Here is a 15357-nt window from a genome sequence, read left to right on the forward strand (position 1 = left end):
ATTTACTGGTGTAAAGCAAAAGCAAAGATGAACAAAACATATTAGCACAACCGATTCTGATTCTCTCAGACCCTTCCAGAGTTTTGTAATTTTATGGGAAAAGATTGTAGGCTCAACATTGGCTTCTAATTGACAATGGAAAATTGCCCAGCACCGGCTAGTCCACAAAGTATTGAACAAGTACAATCTAACCAGTTGCCACTCCACCTGTGCAGCATCTAACATCAGTAAAGGGAAAGTAGAATTGTCAACACTTATAAACAACTCTAGCACAGCATTCACCTGCTCAGTTTTGCCCTTCTGGGGTTCCAACAGGCCCATTCTGATTTCAGTATAGCCTTTGGTCTGGGACAATCACATGAGTTTTTAGAAGATTTGTAGCTCAGGTTGAGGTTCTGGATGTGAGTTTGCTCGCTGAGCTGGAAGGTTAGTTTTCAGACGTTTCATCACCATTCTAGATAACATCATCAGTGAGCCTCCGACGAAGTGCTGGTGTTATGTCCCGCTTTCTATTTATCTGTTTAGGTTTCCTTGGGTTGGTGATGTCATTTCTTGCATTGGGGACGTCATTTTCTGTTCTCTAACCTTCTAGCTCAGCGAGCAAACTCACATCCAGAGAATCACGAGTACAAGAGTAGGACAATCTTCCTGCAACTGTACAAGGTACTGATGAGACCATGTTTGGTGCACTGTGAGCAGTTCTGGTCTCATTTAAGGAAAGATATTATTTCACTTGAGGTAGTTCAGAGAATGTTCACTAGAATAATCCAGGTATTGAGGGATTGTTTTATGAGCAACGATTAGAAATTGTGACTTGATTAATTGGAATATAGAAGAATGAATGGTGATCGCTTTGAAAAATGTAGGTTTCTTTAGGGGCTTGACAGGGTAAATGCTGAAAGGATGCTTCCCCTCATGGGACAGCCTAGAGCCATAGGGCATAGTCTCAGAATAAAGGGGCGTCAATTTAAGAAGGAGATGAGGAATTTCTTCTCTCAGGGTTGAGTGTCTTTGGAACTCCTTGCCACAGAGATCTCTGGGAGTAGCGTCCTTGTGTATATTTAAGGTTGAGATAGATAGATGGATTATTGATCAGTAAGCAGATCAAGGGTTCTGAGGAAAACACAGAAAGTGGACATGAGAAGTGTCAGATCAGCTGTGATCCTGTTGAATCGTGGAACAGGCTCGAGGAGCTGAATGGCCTATATCCACTTATGGTTGTATGATCTTAGACGTCAAGCAAAGCCTTTCTCAACATTGGGAGCAACAAGACACATCTTCCAACAGAATTCCGGATGAGATTCTCACCAGGAAGCAGTGAGATGCCTATTAATGGGGATATTTACTTGTTATCACCCTCACTAACACTGAAATTCACCTCATTAATATGCAGGTTGCTATTCTACTGCATGCTGGATAGAAGCCAGATGCCAAGAATCCGATCATGAAACTCTGAGTGGGTGCTTGATGATTCCAGCTTACCTCTTGCTCTATCTTGGACACTTGGCACCCACATTTCAGGACATGGCTCCATGGGGCAGCAGCTACACATGCATACCCTCATTCACAGATGCTGGTATACAACATGTGCCAGCCTCCCCACGCCATTATGGTTCATCTCCAATCCACTTAAAGTGCATCTTTTACAATGTAATGTTGCAGTTTCCAGTGCACCTCCAAATATCACTGAAGGGCTGGTGCGAGGACAGTTTGCAGACAGGGATAGGCACCCAGCTTATGGATTGGACCAAGCTACATCTCAAGGCTGCTGAATTGCTCTCGTAGTGCTGACTCACTTAATGCCTACCTGGATGCTTTCCCTTACCTTTCATCCTTGTGCCTTAATGAAACTTAAAGGCTTCCCTTGCCTTGCTGTTCAGTGCAGTCACGAAGCCAGGCAGTGTGTCATGGTTGTCAGCAGTCATAAGTCAAAGGGTTGGTGGGGGTTGGACAAGTTGCTAGATGGCCTTGTTACATCAATGTCAAATGTACGGCATGTGCTTGCGTGGCAAACACACTATATGTACTTCATCGAAATGGTCATGTCTCCAAGTTTGAGGATTGTTGTCCTCCAAATCAAGTGGTTGGGGGGTGTGATGTGGCAGTTAGGGCAGTGGGCAGTCAGGGGTAACATTTGCTCACTGTCCAGGTGCCCAGGCATGATCAGTTACCCACTTGGGGCAGTCACTGTCAGTTGCTCCATCTCAGTACAGTCTGGGGAGTAGGCCAGTTAGAGGTAGGGGTGGAGGGGATCAGGTGTGGATTGTAGGCATTGGATTGGCATACAGAAGGGAAAAGGGAAAATATAAGAGGTATTTTCAATATGTATGGGGGGGTATGGGTAATGGGAGGAGTAGGATGCTGCAGGAGAGGTGAGACAGGCGATAGGCAGTAGCCATCACTGCTGCCTCATGCTGGGGACTGTGCAGTATGGTGGTGGGCATCACCACACACTAGTAGCAGGGTTTAGTGGGTAAGAAAAACTGGCAGCTCAGTTCAAAGTCGTGGATGGGGACATATGGGACTTTGGCTAAGATGGGCTGTCCAGCAAGTGCTAGGTAGAAAGGGAGGGGGACCTGATGACCAGGCAGAACTCTGCACTTGTCATGTCCAGCATGAACTGCATTGTTTTCCATGATCTGCTGGTAGCTAGAAGTGACCTACAAACATAATATGGCTATAAGCACATCTGCTGCAGGCTCCACTTGTGCACAATGGGAGACCAAGGATCAACTGCATTAATTATGCATCTGCAGATTGCAGCTTCACATCATTTGCAATCACATCATTGCACATGTGAAAAAGCAGGCCTTGTATAAGTATGTGAGGTATAAATGCTGGTCAAAGGCAATGCCAACGATAGACCATAAAGCCATAAGACATAGGAGTGGAAGTAAGGCCATTCGGCCCATCAAGTCCACTCCGCGATTTAAATCATGGCTGATGGGCATTTCAACTCCACTTCCCTGCTCTCCCCATAGCCCTTGATTCCTTCTGAGATCAAGAATTTGTCGATCTCTGCCTTGAAAGCATCCAACGTTCCAGCCTCCACTGCACTTTGCGGCAATGAATTCCACAAACCCACCACTCTCTGGCTGAAGAAATGTCATCTCATTTCAGTTTTAAATTTACCCCCTCTAATTTTAAGGCTGTGCCCATGGGTCCTAGTCTCCCTGCCTAACGGAAACAACTTCCTAGCGTCCACCCCTTCTAAACCATACATTATCTTGTAAGTTTCTATTAGATCTCCCCTCAACCTTCTAAACTCTAATGAGTACAATCCCAGGATCCTTAGCCGTTCATCATACGTTAAACCTACAATTCCAGGGATCATCCGTATGAAGCTCCGCTGGACATGCTCCAGGGCCAGTATGTCCTTCCTGAGGTGTGGGGACAAAATTGGACACAGTATTCTAAATGGGGCCTAACTAGAGCTTTATGAAGCCTCAGAAGCACATTGCTGCTTTTATATTCCAACCCTCTTGAGATAAATGACAACATTACATTTGCTTTCTTAATTATGGACTCTACCTGCAAGTTAACCTTTAGAGAATCCTGGACCAACACTCCCAGATCCCTTTGTACTTCTGATTTGCGAATTTTCTCACAGTCCATGCCTGTATTCTTTTTTCCAAAGTGCAAAACCTCACATTTACTCACATTGAATTTCATCAGCCATTTCCTGGACCACTCTCCTAAACTGTTTAAATCTTTCTGCAGCTTCCCCACCTCCTCAGTACTACCTGCCTGTCCACCTATCTTTATATCATCGGCAAACTTTGCCAGAATGCCCCCAGCCCCTTCATCCAGATCATTAATATATAAGGTGAACAGCTGCGGCCCCAACACTGAACCCTGCGGGACACTACTCGTCACTGGTTGCCATTCCGAAAAAGAGCCTTTTATCCCAACTCTCTGCCTTCTGTCAGACAGCCAATCCTCAATCCAAGCCAGTAGCTCACCTTGAACACCATGGGCCCTCACCTTGCTCAGCAGCCTCCCGTGACGCACTGTATCAAAGGCCTTTTGGAAGTCTAGATAGATAACATCTACTGGGTTTCCCTGGTCTAACATACTTCTTACCTCTTCAAAGAATTCTAACAGGTTTGTCAGGCACGACCTCCCCTTACTAAAACCATGCTGACTTGTTTTGATCTGACCCTGCACTTCCAGGAATTTAGAAATCTCATCCTTGACAATGGATTCTAGAATTTTACCAACTACCAAGGTTAGGCTAATCGGCCTATAATTTTCCATCTTTTGCCTTGATCCTTTCTTAAACAAGGGAGTTACAACAGCAATTTTCCAATCATCTAGGACTTTCCCTGACTCCGGTGACTTTTAAAAGATCACGACCAAAGTCTCTGCTATTTCCTCAGCCACCTCCCTCAGAACTCTAGGAAGTAGCCCATTGGGGCCAGGAGATTTATCAATTTTTAGACCCTTTAGCTTTTCTAGCACTTTCTCTTTTGTAATGCCTACCATACTCAACTCTGCCCCCAGCTCTCCCTAATTGTTGGCATACTACTCATGTCTTCCACTGTGAGGACTGACGCAAAGTACTTATTAAGTTCTTCAGCTATTTCCTTATCTCCCATCACTAGCCTTCCAGCATCAATTTGGAACGGCCCAATATCTACTTTTGTGTCTCCTTTGTTTCTTATGTATTGAAAGAAGCTTTTACTATCATTTCTAATATTACTAGCTAGCCTACCTTCATATTTGATCCTCTCCTTTCTTATTGCTCTCTTTGTTATCCTCTGTTTGTTTTTGTAGCCTTCCCAATCTTCTGATTTCCCAGTGTTCTTGGCTACTTTATAGGCTGTCTCTTTTTCTTTGATACATTTCCTGACTTCCTTTGTCAGCCATGGCTATCTCATCCCACCCTGGATAATCTTTCTTTTCTTTGGGATGAACCTCTGTACTGTGTCCTCAATTACAGCCAGAAACTCCTGCCATTGTTGCTCTACTGTTTTCCCCGCTAGGCTCTGCTTCCAGTCGATTTTCGTCAATTCCTCTCTCATGCCCCTGTAATTACCTTTATTTAACTGTAACACCATTACATCTGATTTTGCCTTCTCTCTTTCAAACTGCAGACTGAACTCTACCATATTATGATCGCTGCCTCCTAAGTGTTCCCTTACTTTAAGGTCTTTTATAAAGTCTGGCTCATTACATAGCACTAAGTCCAGAATAGCCTGCTCCCTTGTGGCCTTCATCACAAGCTGTTCCAAAAAGCCATCCTGCAAACATTCCATGAATTCTCTTTCTTTGGATCCACCAGCAACATTATTCACCCAATTCACCTGCATATTGAAGTCCCCCATGATCACCGTGACCTTGCCTTTCTGACATGCCCTATCTATTTCTCGATGCATCTTGCGCCCCTGATCCTGATCACTGTTAGGAGGTCTGTACATAACTCCCATTATAGTTTTTTTGCCTTTGTGGTTCCTCAATTCCACCCACACAGACTCCACATCTTCTGACCCTATGTCATTCAGTGCCGTAGATTTAATTCCAATCTTAATTAACAAGGCAACCCCACCCCCTCTGCCCACCTCCCTGTCTTTTCGATATGTTGTGAATCCTTGGATGTTTAACTGTCAGTCCTGAGCTCCCTGCAACCATGTCTCTGTGATGCCCACCGCATCATAATCATTCAAGAGGATTTGTGCTGTTAATGTCATTTGACTTTTAAATTGCAGGTAGACATCTCTGAAAACCAAAGTAATTACAGGTGACTTTAAAAGTGGGACCTGCAGGCCACAACATACACATTTAATACAAAACCTGCCAACATGCATAAAGGCATGGAACTGGTTCACTCTCTATCTGAACTATAAGTAAAACGCAGGACTGTCTTATATGCAGTGGAGGCTTCCATGGATGATATGGAGTTGGAAGTGAAGGATTCATTGCTCATGCAGCACTTACACTCTGCTACTATTTCTTTGTTATATGTGGAGCACTTATTGAACTGAGGTCCTGTATCAAAGTGCCAAGACTAATTCTTTCATTGCCCTCCTTGTTGGAATGTAACATGCTCCTCTATAATGTGAGACATGCTCAGCTGTCATTTAGAATTGATGTGACTTGATTTTTCTCCTGATGAAGAAACTGTTCCATTCCTTATGTGCCTCACAGATGTTAATTGTCAGCATGTCTGCTGGACCCAGCTGCAGCATGTGTGGTTATCTCTGTTGCTGTCTAGCAGTGAAGATGTAGGGAGATGGAGAACAAACAGGTACACCAGTAATCTCCAGTGGAATCTGAACTACCTCCTCCCTGTGAAGAGGTCATATCTTAAGGGTCCTTCAGGATATGATGGAGACAAAGGAGGACCACAGTGTTTCATCCTTGATGCCTGAAGGGAGAGGGTCCCCTTCTGGTGGCCATCAAAGTGGCGACTGCATTAAATTTTTATGTGACTGGGTCTTTCCAAGGAACCATGGGGATCTCTCGAACATCCATCCACAAATATATCAAGACCTGTGACCAATGCTATTTGTGCCAAATCACATCAGTTCATTTCATTTCCATGAGGAGATTGGTGCTTTAGCCTGGGTAGTAGATTGCAAGGGTCATAACATTACGCGGCTGAGTTCATCAATACCAAAGATCCCATTCGATCAATGCTCAAGTGATCTGTAATCATTGGTACTACTTCTTAAAAGTTTTCACCCAGTACCCGGGGAATTGCCATTATTCCTACATCCTTGAGAACAACTCCTGCTGCATTTGAGGGCACTGATGCCTTACAGCATGGTTACTAGGGACAATGGCTACTCTCTACAAACATGGCTGATGACTCCATTATGCAATCCCTACCTGAGGTAGAGCATAGATACAATGCAAGACATTCTTTGATGGTGAAGCAGGCAATAGCCCTCCTGACGATGAGGTTTCACTGCATGGATCAATAAGGACAGAGTGTGCCTCATAATTTTAGCACATTATGCTCTGCACACCTGGAGCTGGCCATGAGAGGAGAGCCAGAGGAGTCTTCCGAGGAGGATGATGAGCATCACCATGTTTGTGACAGAGTGCAACTGCATCAAACACTGTAAACCAGAGTGGATCCAACTGTAAACCCAGCTTCAGTAGATGTGAGCTGGATGTAGCGATCACTCATTGATTGTAAAATACTGTTTGTCTTCAGAGAGAGAAATGCAGCTTCTTATTATTTAATCTGTTTGCTCTTGGTTTCTGTAAATAGAAGACCATTTTTTGCATCATTTGAAGGCTTCCTCGTATGTGATGGCCCCCACAGTTGTAATAAGATGTTGGGCTACAGTGGGCATGGGGAAACAGTAACAGTGACTTTGACAGTTGTAAAACGAGCTTTGCCTATGGACTGATGAGATATGTGGCTCAGCAAACAGACGGCAATTGAAGTACGAATCTGTAGTTGGTAATACAAGGTGTTAGCTGTAGCATATCTATACTTTCAGTAGCACCAGTTCATGGGTACGTGGCCACTGCATAGATGGTGAAAGAATCTTAGAACTGTACAAGTGCATTTGGTGGCTGAAGGAAAAGATGCATGAAATGAGGGGGATAAATGTGTGAATATATGGTATTTAAAAAAAACAGAAATAAGCTGTTGTGAGGTAATGTGATTTAATATTGACTTACTCCAATTTTATAGAAGTGCAGAAGACATGCCTGAACCATTCCAGTGGCTGAGTTACTTCACATTTCAGAAATATGGAGTGGAAGTCCTGATGGTTAATGAATTTTATGGTTTAAATTTCACGTGTGTCAATGGTGAGTGTTTAATTTATGAAATTGTAGCAAAATAAAACTGGATGAACTTTGCACTTCATTTATATAAAATTAGCTTGGTTGCTGTAAAATTCTAGGCTGCCCACTTACCTTCAAGATCATTATTAAGATAAGTAGAGCCATATATTTCACAAATGCTACATATCAGAAAGGGCATGTTTCACAAATTTTTGAATAATTAATTAAAAAATAAAATTAGACATGGGTTTTGCTGACTGTGTCGCATCTGGCTTGCAGAGTTTAATTAAAAGTTTTCATGGTTAAGTGCTAAGAGTTGGCATGTTAAACAGTGCATTTAGAAATTAGATTACTAAATTGTCAGGTTCTGTTGTTTAAAGTTGTGGATTGATAGTTTTGAAATGTGGTTTTTAAAAATGATTTTAAAATTGAAAGCTATATTTTCGCCAAATGCCCAGAAAAGGGTTGAGTAGAAGGAGAAACAAAATACTGGTTCCAATGAAATTGAGTACAAAAGTTCCAACATATTTTCATAACAAAAACTGCTGGTGATGTGAAGTGAATGTGTCAGAGTCCAGGGAAGCTTTTGGGTCGACTGCTGGCAAGGGTGCCTGCACTGTGATAAGAACCTGTTCTATCCACCATGTCTCCCAAGTCGATACCTCATCCTTTCATGCCTTTCAAAAACTTAACAATTTCCACGTTCCTTATTTCATCACCTGATATCTAAGATTACATCAGCTTTCCAAAAAAAACCTCCCATTTTCCCTTTAATTTAATTGTACTTCACTCCAGTAACAGATCCTTTCCTTTATAATTCATTTATTTATGCACTTTTCCTTTTTTCACTTCAGAAGAAGCACCCGGTCCAGTACAACAATTTGCCTGTTCTGTTTGTAAATGATATTCTGTAAGGATATGGATTTATTAGAAAGTGATAAACACAATCTATTCTATGAACTAAGGAGTGCTTTGCTTTCAAAGAGTTTGGTGGTACCTTGCACAAAGATTAATTGGCTTATTAATGCAATATGGTTACTGATATAGTTAAACATAGAATCATCTTAAATTTAGAATATTAAAGTTAAGCAAAGCGATGTGATTCTGCAGTTGAGGGGTGTGATTAAATTTCAAGGGTTCCTCTTTTTCCAGATATTCCATGCAAGCTGTGAAACACGTACAGCACTGATAAGTTATATAAGTGAACTTCACACAAGTGAACTTTCTCCTAGCTTATTCATTATCTTTGATTGGTATTTTTGAAAGAATGCAAATTGAGGCAGCTAAAATAACTTTTTGTAATATTTATATTTTCATCACACAATGTTCATTCATTAGTACTAAGGATGACCATCAAATATAATTGTTTCAACATTAACTAAGATATAGGATAACCAAAAAGTCCCTTTAATCATTAAAAATATTTACAGCTTTTGTCTTAACGTAGAACATAGAACATTACAGCACAGTACAGGCCCTTCGGCCCTCGATGTTATGCCGACCTGTCATACCGATCTCAAGCCCATCTAACCTACACTATTCCATGCACGTCCATATGCTTGTCCAATGACGACTTAAATGTACCTAAAGTTGGTGAATCTACTACCGTTGCAGGTAAAGCGTTCCATTCCCTTACTACTCTCTGAGTAAAGAAACTACCTCTGACATCAGTCCTATATCTTTCACCCCTCAATTTAAAGCTATGCCCCCTCATGATCGCCATCACCATCCTAGGAAAAAGGCTCTCCCTTTCCACCCTATCTAACCCTCTGATTATTTTATATGTTTCAATTAAGTCACCTCTCAACCTTCTTCTCTCTTATGAAAACAGCCTCAAGTCCCTCAGCCTTTCCTCGTAAGACCTTCCCTCCATACCAGGCAACATCCTAGTAAATCTCCTCTGCACCCTTTCCAAATCTTCCACATCCTTCTTATAATGCGGTGACCAGAACTGTACACAATACTCCAAGTGCGGCCGCACCAGAGTTTTGTACAGCTTCACCATAACCTCTTGGTTCCGGAACTCGATCCCTCTATTGATAAAAGCTAAAACACTGTATGCCTTCTTAACAGCCCTGTCAACCTGGGTGGCAACTTTCAAGGATCTGTGTACATGGACACCGAGATCTCTCTGCTCATCTACACTGCTAAGAATCTTACCATTTGCCCTGTACTTTGCCTTCCGGCTACTCCTACCAAAATGCATCACCTCACACTTGTCTGCATTAAACTCCATTTGCCACCTCTCAGCCCAGCTCTGCATCTTATCTATGTCTCTCTGCAACCTACAGCATCCTTCGTCACTATCCACAACTCCACCGACCTTAGTGTCATCTGCAAATTTACTAACCCATCCTTCTACGCCCTCATCCAGGTCATTTATAAAAATGACAAACAGCAGTGGACCCAACACCGACCCTTGCGGTACACCACTAGTAACTGCTCTCCAGGATGAACATTTCCCATTAACTACCACCCTCTGTCTTCTTTCAGCAACCCAATTTCCGATCCAAACTGCTATATCTCCTACAATTCCATTCTTCCGCATTTTGTACAATAGCCTATTGTGGGGAACCTTATCAAACGCCTTGCTGAAATCCATATACACATCAACCGGTTTACTCTCATCTACCTGTTTGGTCACCTTCTCAAAGAACTCAATAAGGTTTGTGAAGCACAACCTTCCCTTCACAAAACCGTGCTGACTATCCCTAATCAATTTATTCTTTTCTAGATGATTATAAATCCTATCCCTTATAGCCTTTTCCAACACTTTACCGACAACTGAGGAAAGGCTCACTGGTCTATAATTACCAGGGTTGTCTCTACTCCCCTTCTTGAACCGGGGAACCACAATTGCTATCCTCCAGTCATCTGGCACTGATGATGACGAGTTAAAGATCAATGCCAGAGGCTCGGCAATCTCCTCCATGGCTTCCCAGAGGATCTGAGGATAAATCCCATCCGGCCCAGGGGACTTATCTATCTTCACCTTCTGAAGGATTTCTAATACCTCTTCTGTGTGAACCTCAATCCCACCTAGTCTAGTAGCCTGTATCTCAGTATTCTCCTCGAAGACATTGTCGTTTTCTAGAGTGAAGACTGTTGAAAAATATTCATTTAGCGCTTCCCCTATCTCATCTGACTCCACACACAACTTACCACTACTATCCTTGATTGGGCCTAATCTTACTTTCGTCATTCTTTTATTCCTTAAATACCTATAGAAAGTCTTAGGGTTTACCCTGATCTTATCCGCCAACAACTTCTCATGTCTCCTCCTGGCTCTTCTGAGCTCTCTCTTTAGGTCTTTCCTGGCTACCTCGTAGACCTCAAGTGCCCTAACTGAGCCTTCACATCTCATCCTAACATAAGCCTTCTTCTTCCTCTTGACCAGAGATTCCACCTCCTTTGTAAACCACGGCTCCCGCACTCTACAGCTTCCTCCCTGCCTGACAGGTACATATTTATCTAGGACACACAGGAGCTTTTCCTTGAATAAGCTCCACATTTCTAATGTGCCCATCCCATGCAGCTTCCTTCCCCATTCTATGCTCCCTAAATCTTGCCTAATCTCATCGTAATTGCCTTTCCCCCAGCTATAACTCTTGCCCAGTGGTATACACCTATCCCTTTCCATCACTAAAGTAAACATAACAGAATTGTGATCGCTATCACCAAAGTGCTCACCTACTTCCAAATCTAACACCTGGCCGGGCTCATTACCTAGTACCAAATCTAATGTGGCTTCGCCCCTTGTTGGCCTTCTATCTTCTATCTCCAAAAGTAATTCCACCAACTTGTATCTTGTAGCAGAAAAATAGTTGTTTGTCAGTTTTGTAGGCAGATATTGCAGACAAAAATTCATAAGTTTTTTTATAATATGTCATGTGAAATTCCAAATCACATGTAATTTTTTAAAATATTTATACCCACAGGTGAACAATCATCTCCTAACGACACAAATGTTCCTTGCTGGTTTACACAAGGGATTCAGTATCTTGATTCGACATACCCTGGTGCACATTCCAGATTTGTGTTTGATTTTCTAATACTGTATGCTTTCTTGCCTGCTCTAGTTATCCTCGGCATTATTAGTTTCAAGGTTAGAGATTTAATTATCCAGAGGCACTGAGAACAAAGGGCTGCATCTTGAGATGCTTACAACACTCCTGAAAGAATGTGAGGAACTTAATTTTACATCTTCCTTCTGATAGTTTTCTTTTTTCCTTAGACTTCACCAGCTGAGGTACAGAACCAGGAATTAGTTGCCTCCAATACTTAAACTTCATGAGTGTTCTTCATGTTTGGACATTGGCTAATATTGTTAGGCTGGTCAACATAGCCCAGCCAATTCAAATCTGTTCTCAAATATGCATTTCTAACAGGGAGGGTAGAGAGAGAAGGAAACCTGACATTTTTTCCTCTTTTTATTCCGCCCTGACACCCTGCTTGCCACTTCAGACACAATCTGCTAATTTAGCCCAGACTTGGAATCAATTGTACGATGATCTTGGTCTGTATGGATTAGCTTTTTAATGGACATACTCATTGAGGCATGAGAAGTTGGAAGAGATCCTTTGTATTTAGACAGACATGGAATTTGAATCTCCAGTCATGCTTAAATGAAAAGTGATCCAGTACTCGGGTAAAAAGTTCTTTTATAAAAAAGTGGTGTGGCCCATAATACAGCAAGTTGCATGAGGTCTGATAGCTAGCCATTGCACATAGGTCTCAAAAGATTTTGCACAATTATTCCCACAGACCCATTTCTAAACATTCTCTGGCCCAATGATATCTATTTGATGTCACAAAGCTATTTTAACAAAAAATGTTATGAAAGCTTTTGTCTTTTAAATATAAGATTTAATTTGACCACGATTTTTAATAAAGATTTACTTTCATTCCATCTGGCAGGTTGCAAGTTGTACAGAGATTCATTATTTACTGTGATATTCAGCATAATTGTTTTGAAAATGTGGTTTTGAGGAGAGCACATTACTACTTGATCAAGAAATGGTTTACATTTTGGTCAAATTATATTGTGATTTGTAATTCAAATTGTGTGAATGTGTACGTACATATATAAAATAAAGCTCATTTATTCCAGGGCTAAATTTTGTTTTATGTTCAGTTCAAATTTTACTAGTCAGTCAATATCTTTATGGATACAATTCTCCAGATATTTGGTCTAATAATTAATAGAAAGCTCTTCTAGTGAAGTGCAATTAATCTGTTCTAAAAGGTTTTCCAGTTTCAATTTGGGAAGGTCTTTCCACATTTAGTCAACAATTAATTGGCTGTAAAATTCTGAGAAATATGAAGTGCTGTTGAAACTCAAATCTCTATTTCTGGAAAACAATTTGACAGATATGTCAGTGTAGTTATCTGTTCAAAGATGGGTTCTGTGCTCATGTTGCGACACCTCAAGTTCCTGCATTTTCTCTTTGATGTCGAATATGGGACACTTTTAACTTAACCCAATAAGCAATAAGGGAAAATACATGAGATGATTTTCCTTGCCTTCCCTTGCTTTAAAGTGTGACAGTACCACAGCTTTAAGAGGTGTAGTTTGTTTTGTTTTGAGAGGTTGAGATAGTGGTAACAAGCAGTCTACGCCACACCAATAAACAGCATGACAGCCCTGGGTACTTCTTAAAAAGTTGAAACAATAGAAACTGCATGAATGGGTGGAATCACCTCCTGCAGAATGAGGGTTTTATTTTAGCTTTCAGTAGTTGCTGGGGTCTTGAAGCTGGATGTGGAGCTGGTTTTATTTTAGCTTTCAGTAGTTGCTGGGGTCTTGAAGCTGGATGTAGAAGCTGTCATTCCTTTCTCTGTTACAGCTAAAAACTGGAGTACTCTCTGCCACTGGAATTGCATGTGAGACAATCTATTTTACTGAATTGGCCTTTGCCAAGAGTGTGTTTATGGCATGTTATTATATTAGAACAGTTGCAGTTTCGTAGTTAAATAATCTGTTAATTTTTCTAATAGAGTTAGGTTATTCCTATTCTTCTTTCTTTAACTATAAGTTGAGTAGTGTAACCAATCAAATTACCTCTGGAACATAGTATCAGAGATAATGGGAACTGCAGATGCTGGAGAATCCAAGACAACAAAATGTGAGGCTGGATGAACACAGCAGGCCAAGCAGCATCTCAGGAGCACAAAAACTGACGTTTCGAGCCTAGACCCTTCATCGGAGAGGGGGATGGGGTGAGGGTTCTGGAATAAATAGGGAGAGAGGGGGAGGTGGACCGAAGATGGAGAGAAAAGAAGATAGGTGGAGAGAGTGTAGGTGGGGAGGTAGGGAGGGGATAGGTCAGTCCAGGGAAGACGGACAGGTCAAGGAGGTGGGATGAGGTTAGTAGGTAGATGGGGGTGCGGCTTGGGGTGGGAGAAAGGGATGGGTGAGAGGAAAAACAGGTTAGGGAGGCGGAGACAGGCTGGACTGGTTTTGGGATGCAGTGGGTGGAGGAGCTGGGCTGGTTGTGTGGTGCAATGGGGGGAGGGGACGAACTGGGCTGGTTTAGGGATGCAGTTGGGGAAGGGGAGATTTTGAAACTGGTGAAGTCCACATTGATACCATTAGGCTGCAGGGTTCCCAGGCGGAATATGAGTTGCTGTTGCTTCATCCACTTCACCAACACCTTCCACCCCAACATTCAGTTCACCTGGGCCATCTCCAGCACATCCCTCACCTTCCTGGACCTCTCAGTCTCCATCTCAGGCAACCAGCTTGTAACTGATGTCCATTTCAAGCCCACCGACTCCCACAGCTACCTAGAATACACCTCCTCCCACCCACCCTCCTGCAAAAATTCTATCCCCATTCCCAATTCCTCCGCCCCCGCCCCCACAACAAGACATTCCACTCCCGCACATCCCAGATGTCCAAATTCTTCAAGGACCGCAACTTTCCCCCCCACAGTGATCGAGAACGCCCTCGACCGCGTCGCCCGTATTTCCCGCAACACGTCTCTCACACCCCATCCCCGCCACAACCGCCCAAAGAAGATCCCCCTCGTTCTCACACACCACCCCACCAACCTCCGGATACAACGCATCATCCTCCGACACTTCCGCCATCTACAATCCGACCCCACCACCCAAGACATTTTTCCATCCCCACCCCTGTCTGTTTCCGGAGAGACCACTCTCTCCGTGACTCCCTTGTTCGCTCCACAATGCCCTCCAACCCCACCACAGCTGGTACCTTCCCCTGCAACCGCAGGAAATGCTACATTTGCCCGCACTCCTCCCCCCTCACCCCTATCCCAGGCCCCAAGATGACATTCCACATTAAGCAGAGGTTCACCTGCACATCTGCCAATGTGGTATACTGCATCCACTGTACCCGGTGTGGCTTCCTCTACATTGGGGAAACCAAGCGGAGGCTTGGAGACCGCTTTGCAGAACACCTCCGCTCAGTTCGCAACAAACTACTGCACCTCCCAGTCGCAAACCATTTCCAATCCCCCTCCCATTCTTCAGATGACATGTCCATCATGGGCCTCCTGCAGTGCCACAATGATGCCACCCGAAGGTTGCAGGAACAGCAACTCATATTCCGCCTGGGAACCCTGCAGCCTAATGGTATCAATGTGG

At 42.9% G+C, this 15357-nt stretch overlaps 1 protein-coding gene across 1 annotated transcript in view; it reads left to right on the forward strand.

The window, feature by feature from the left end:
* The window catches only part of abcg5 (ATP-binding cassette, sub-family G (WHITE), member 5), a 38699-nt gene extending 25848 nt beyond the window's left edge, over nucleotides 1-12851 (forward strand). Inside the window, exons 12-13 of the mRNA XM_059648617.1 lie at nucleotides 7652-7770; nucleotides 11685-12851. Coding sequence (XP_059504600.1) covers nucleotides 7652-7770; nucleotides 11685-11881 — 316 coding nt within the window. The 3' untranslated portion in view covers nucleotides 11882-12851. The remainder of the gene's footprint in view (nucleotides 1-7651; nucleotides 7771-11684) is intronic.
* Nucleotides 12852-15357: the final 2506 nt, after the last annotated feature.

Source organism: Stegostoma tigrinum, chromosome 9, assembly GCF_030684315.1.
Source record: "Stegostoma tigrinum isolate sSteTig4 chromosome 9, sSteTig4.hap1, whole genome shotgun sequence".
In the NCBI taxonomy this organism is placed as follows: domain Eukaryota; kingdom Metazoa; phylum Chordata; class Chondrichthyes; order Orectolobiformes; family Stegostomatidae; genus Stegostoma; species Stegostoma tigrinum.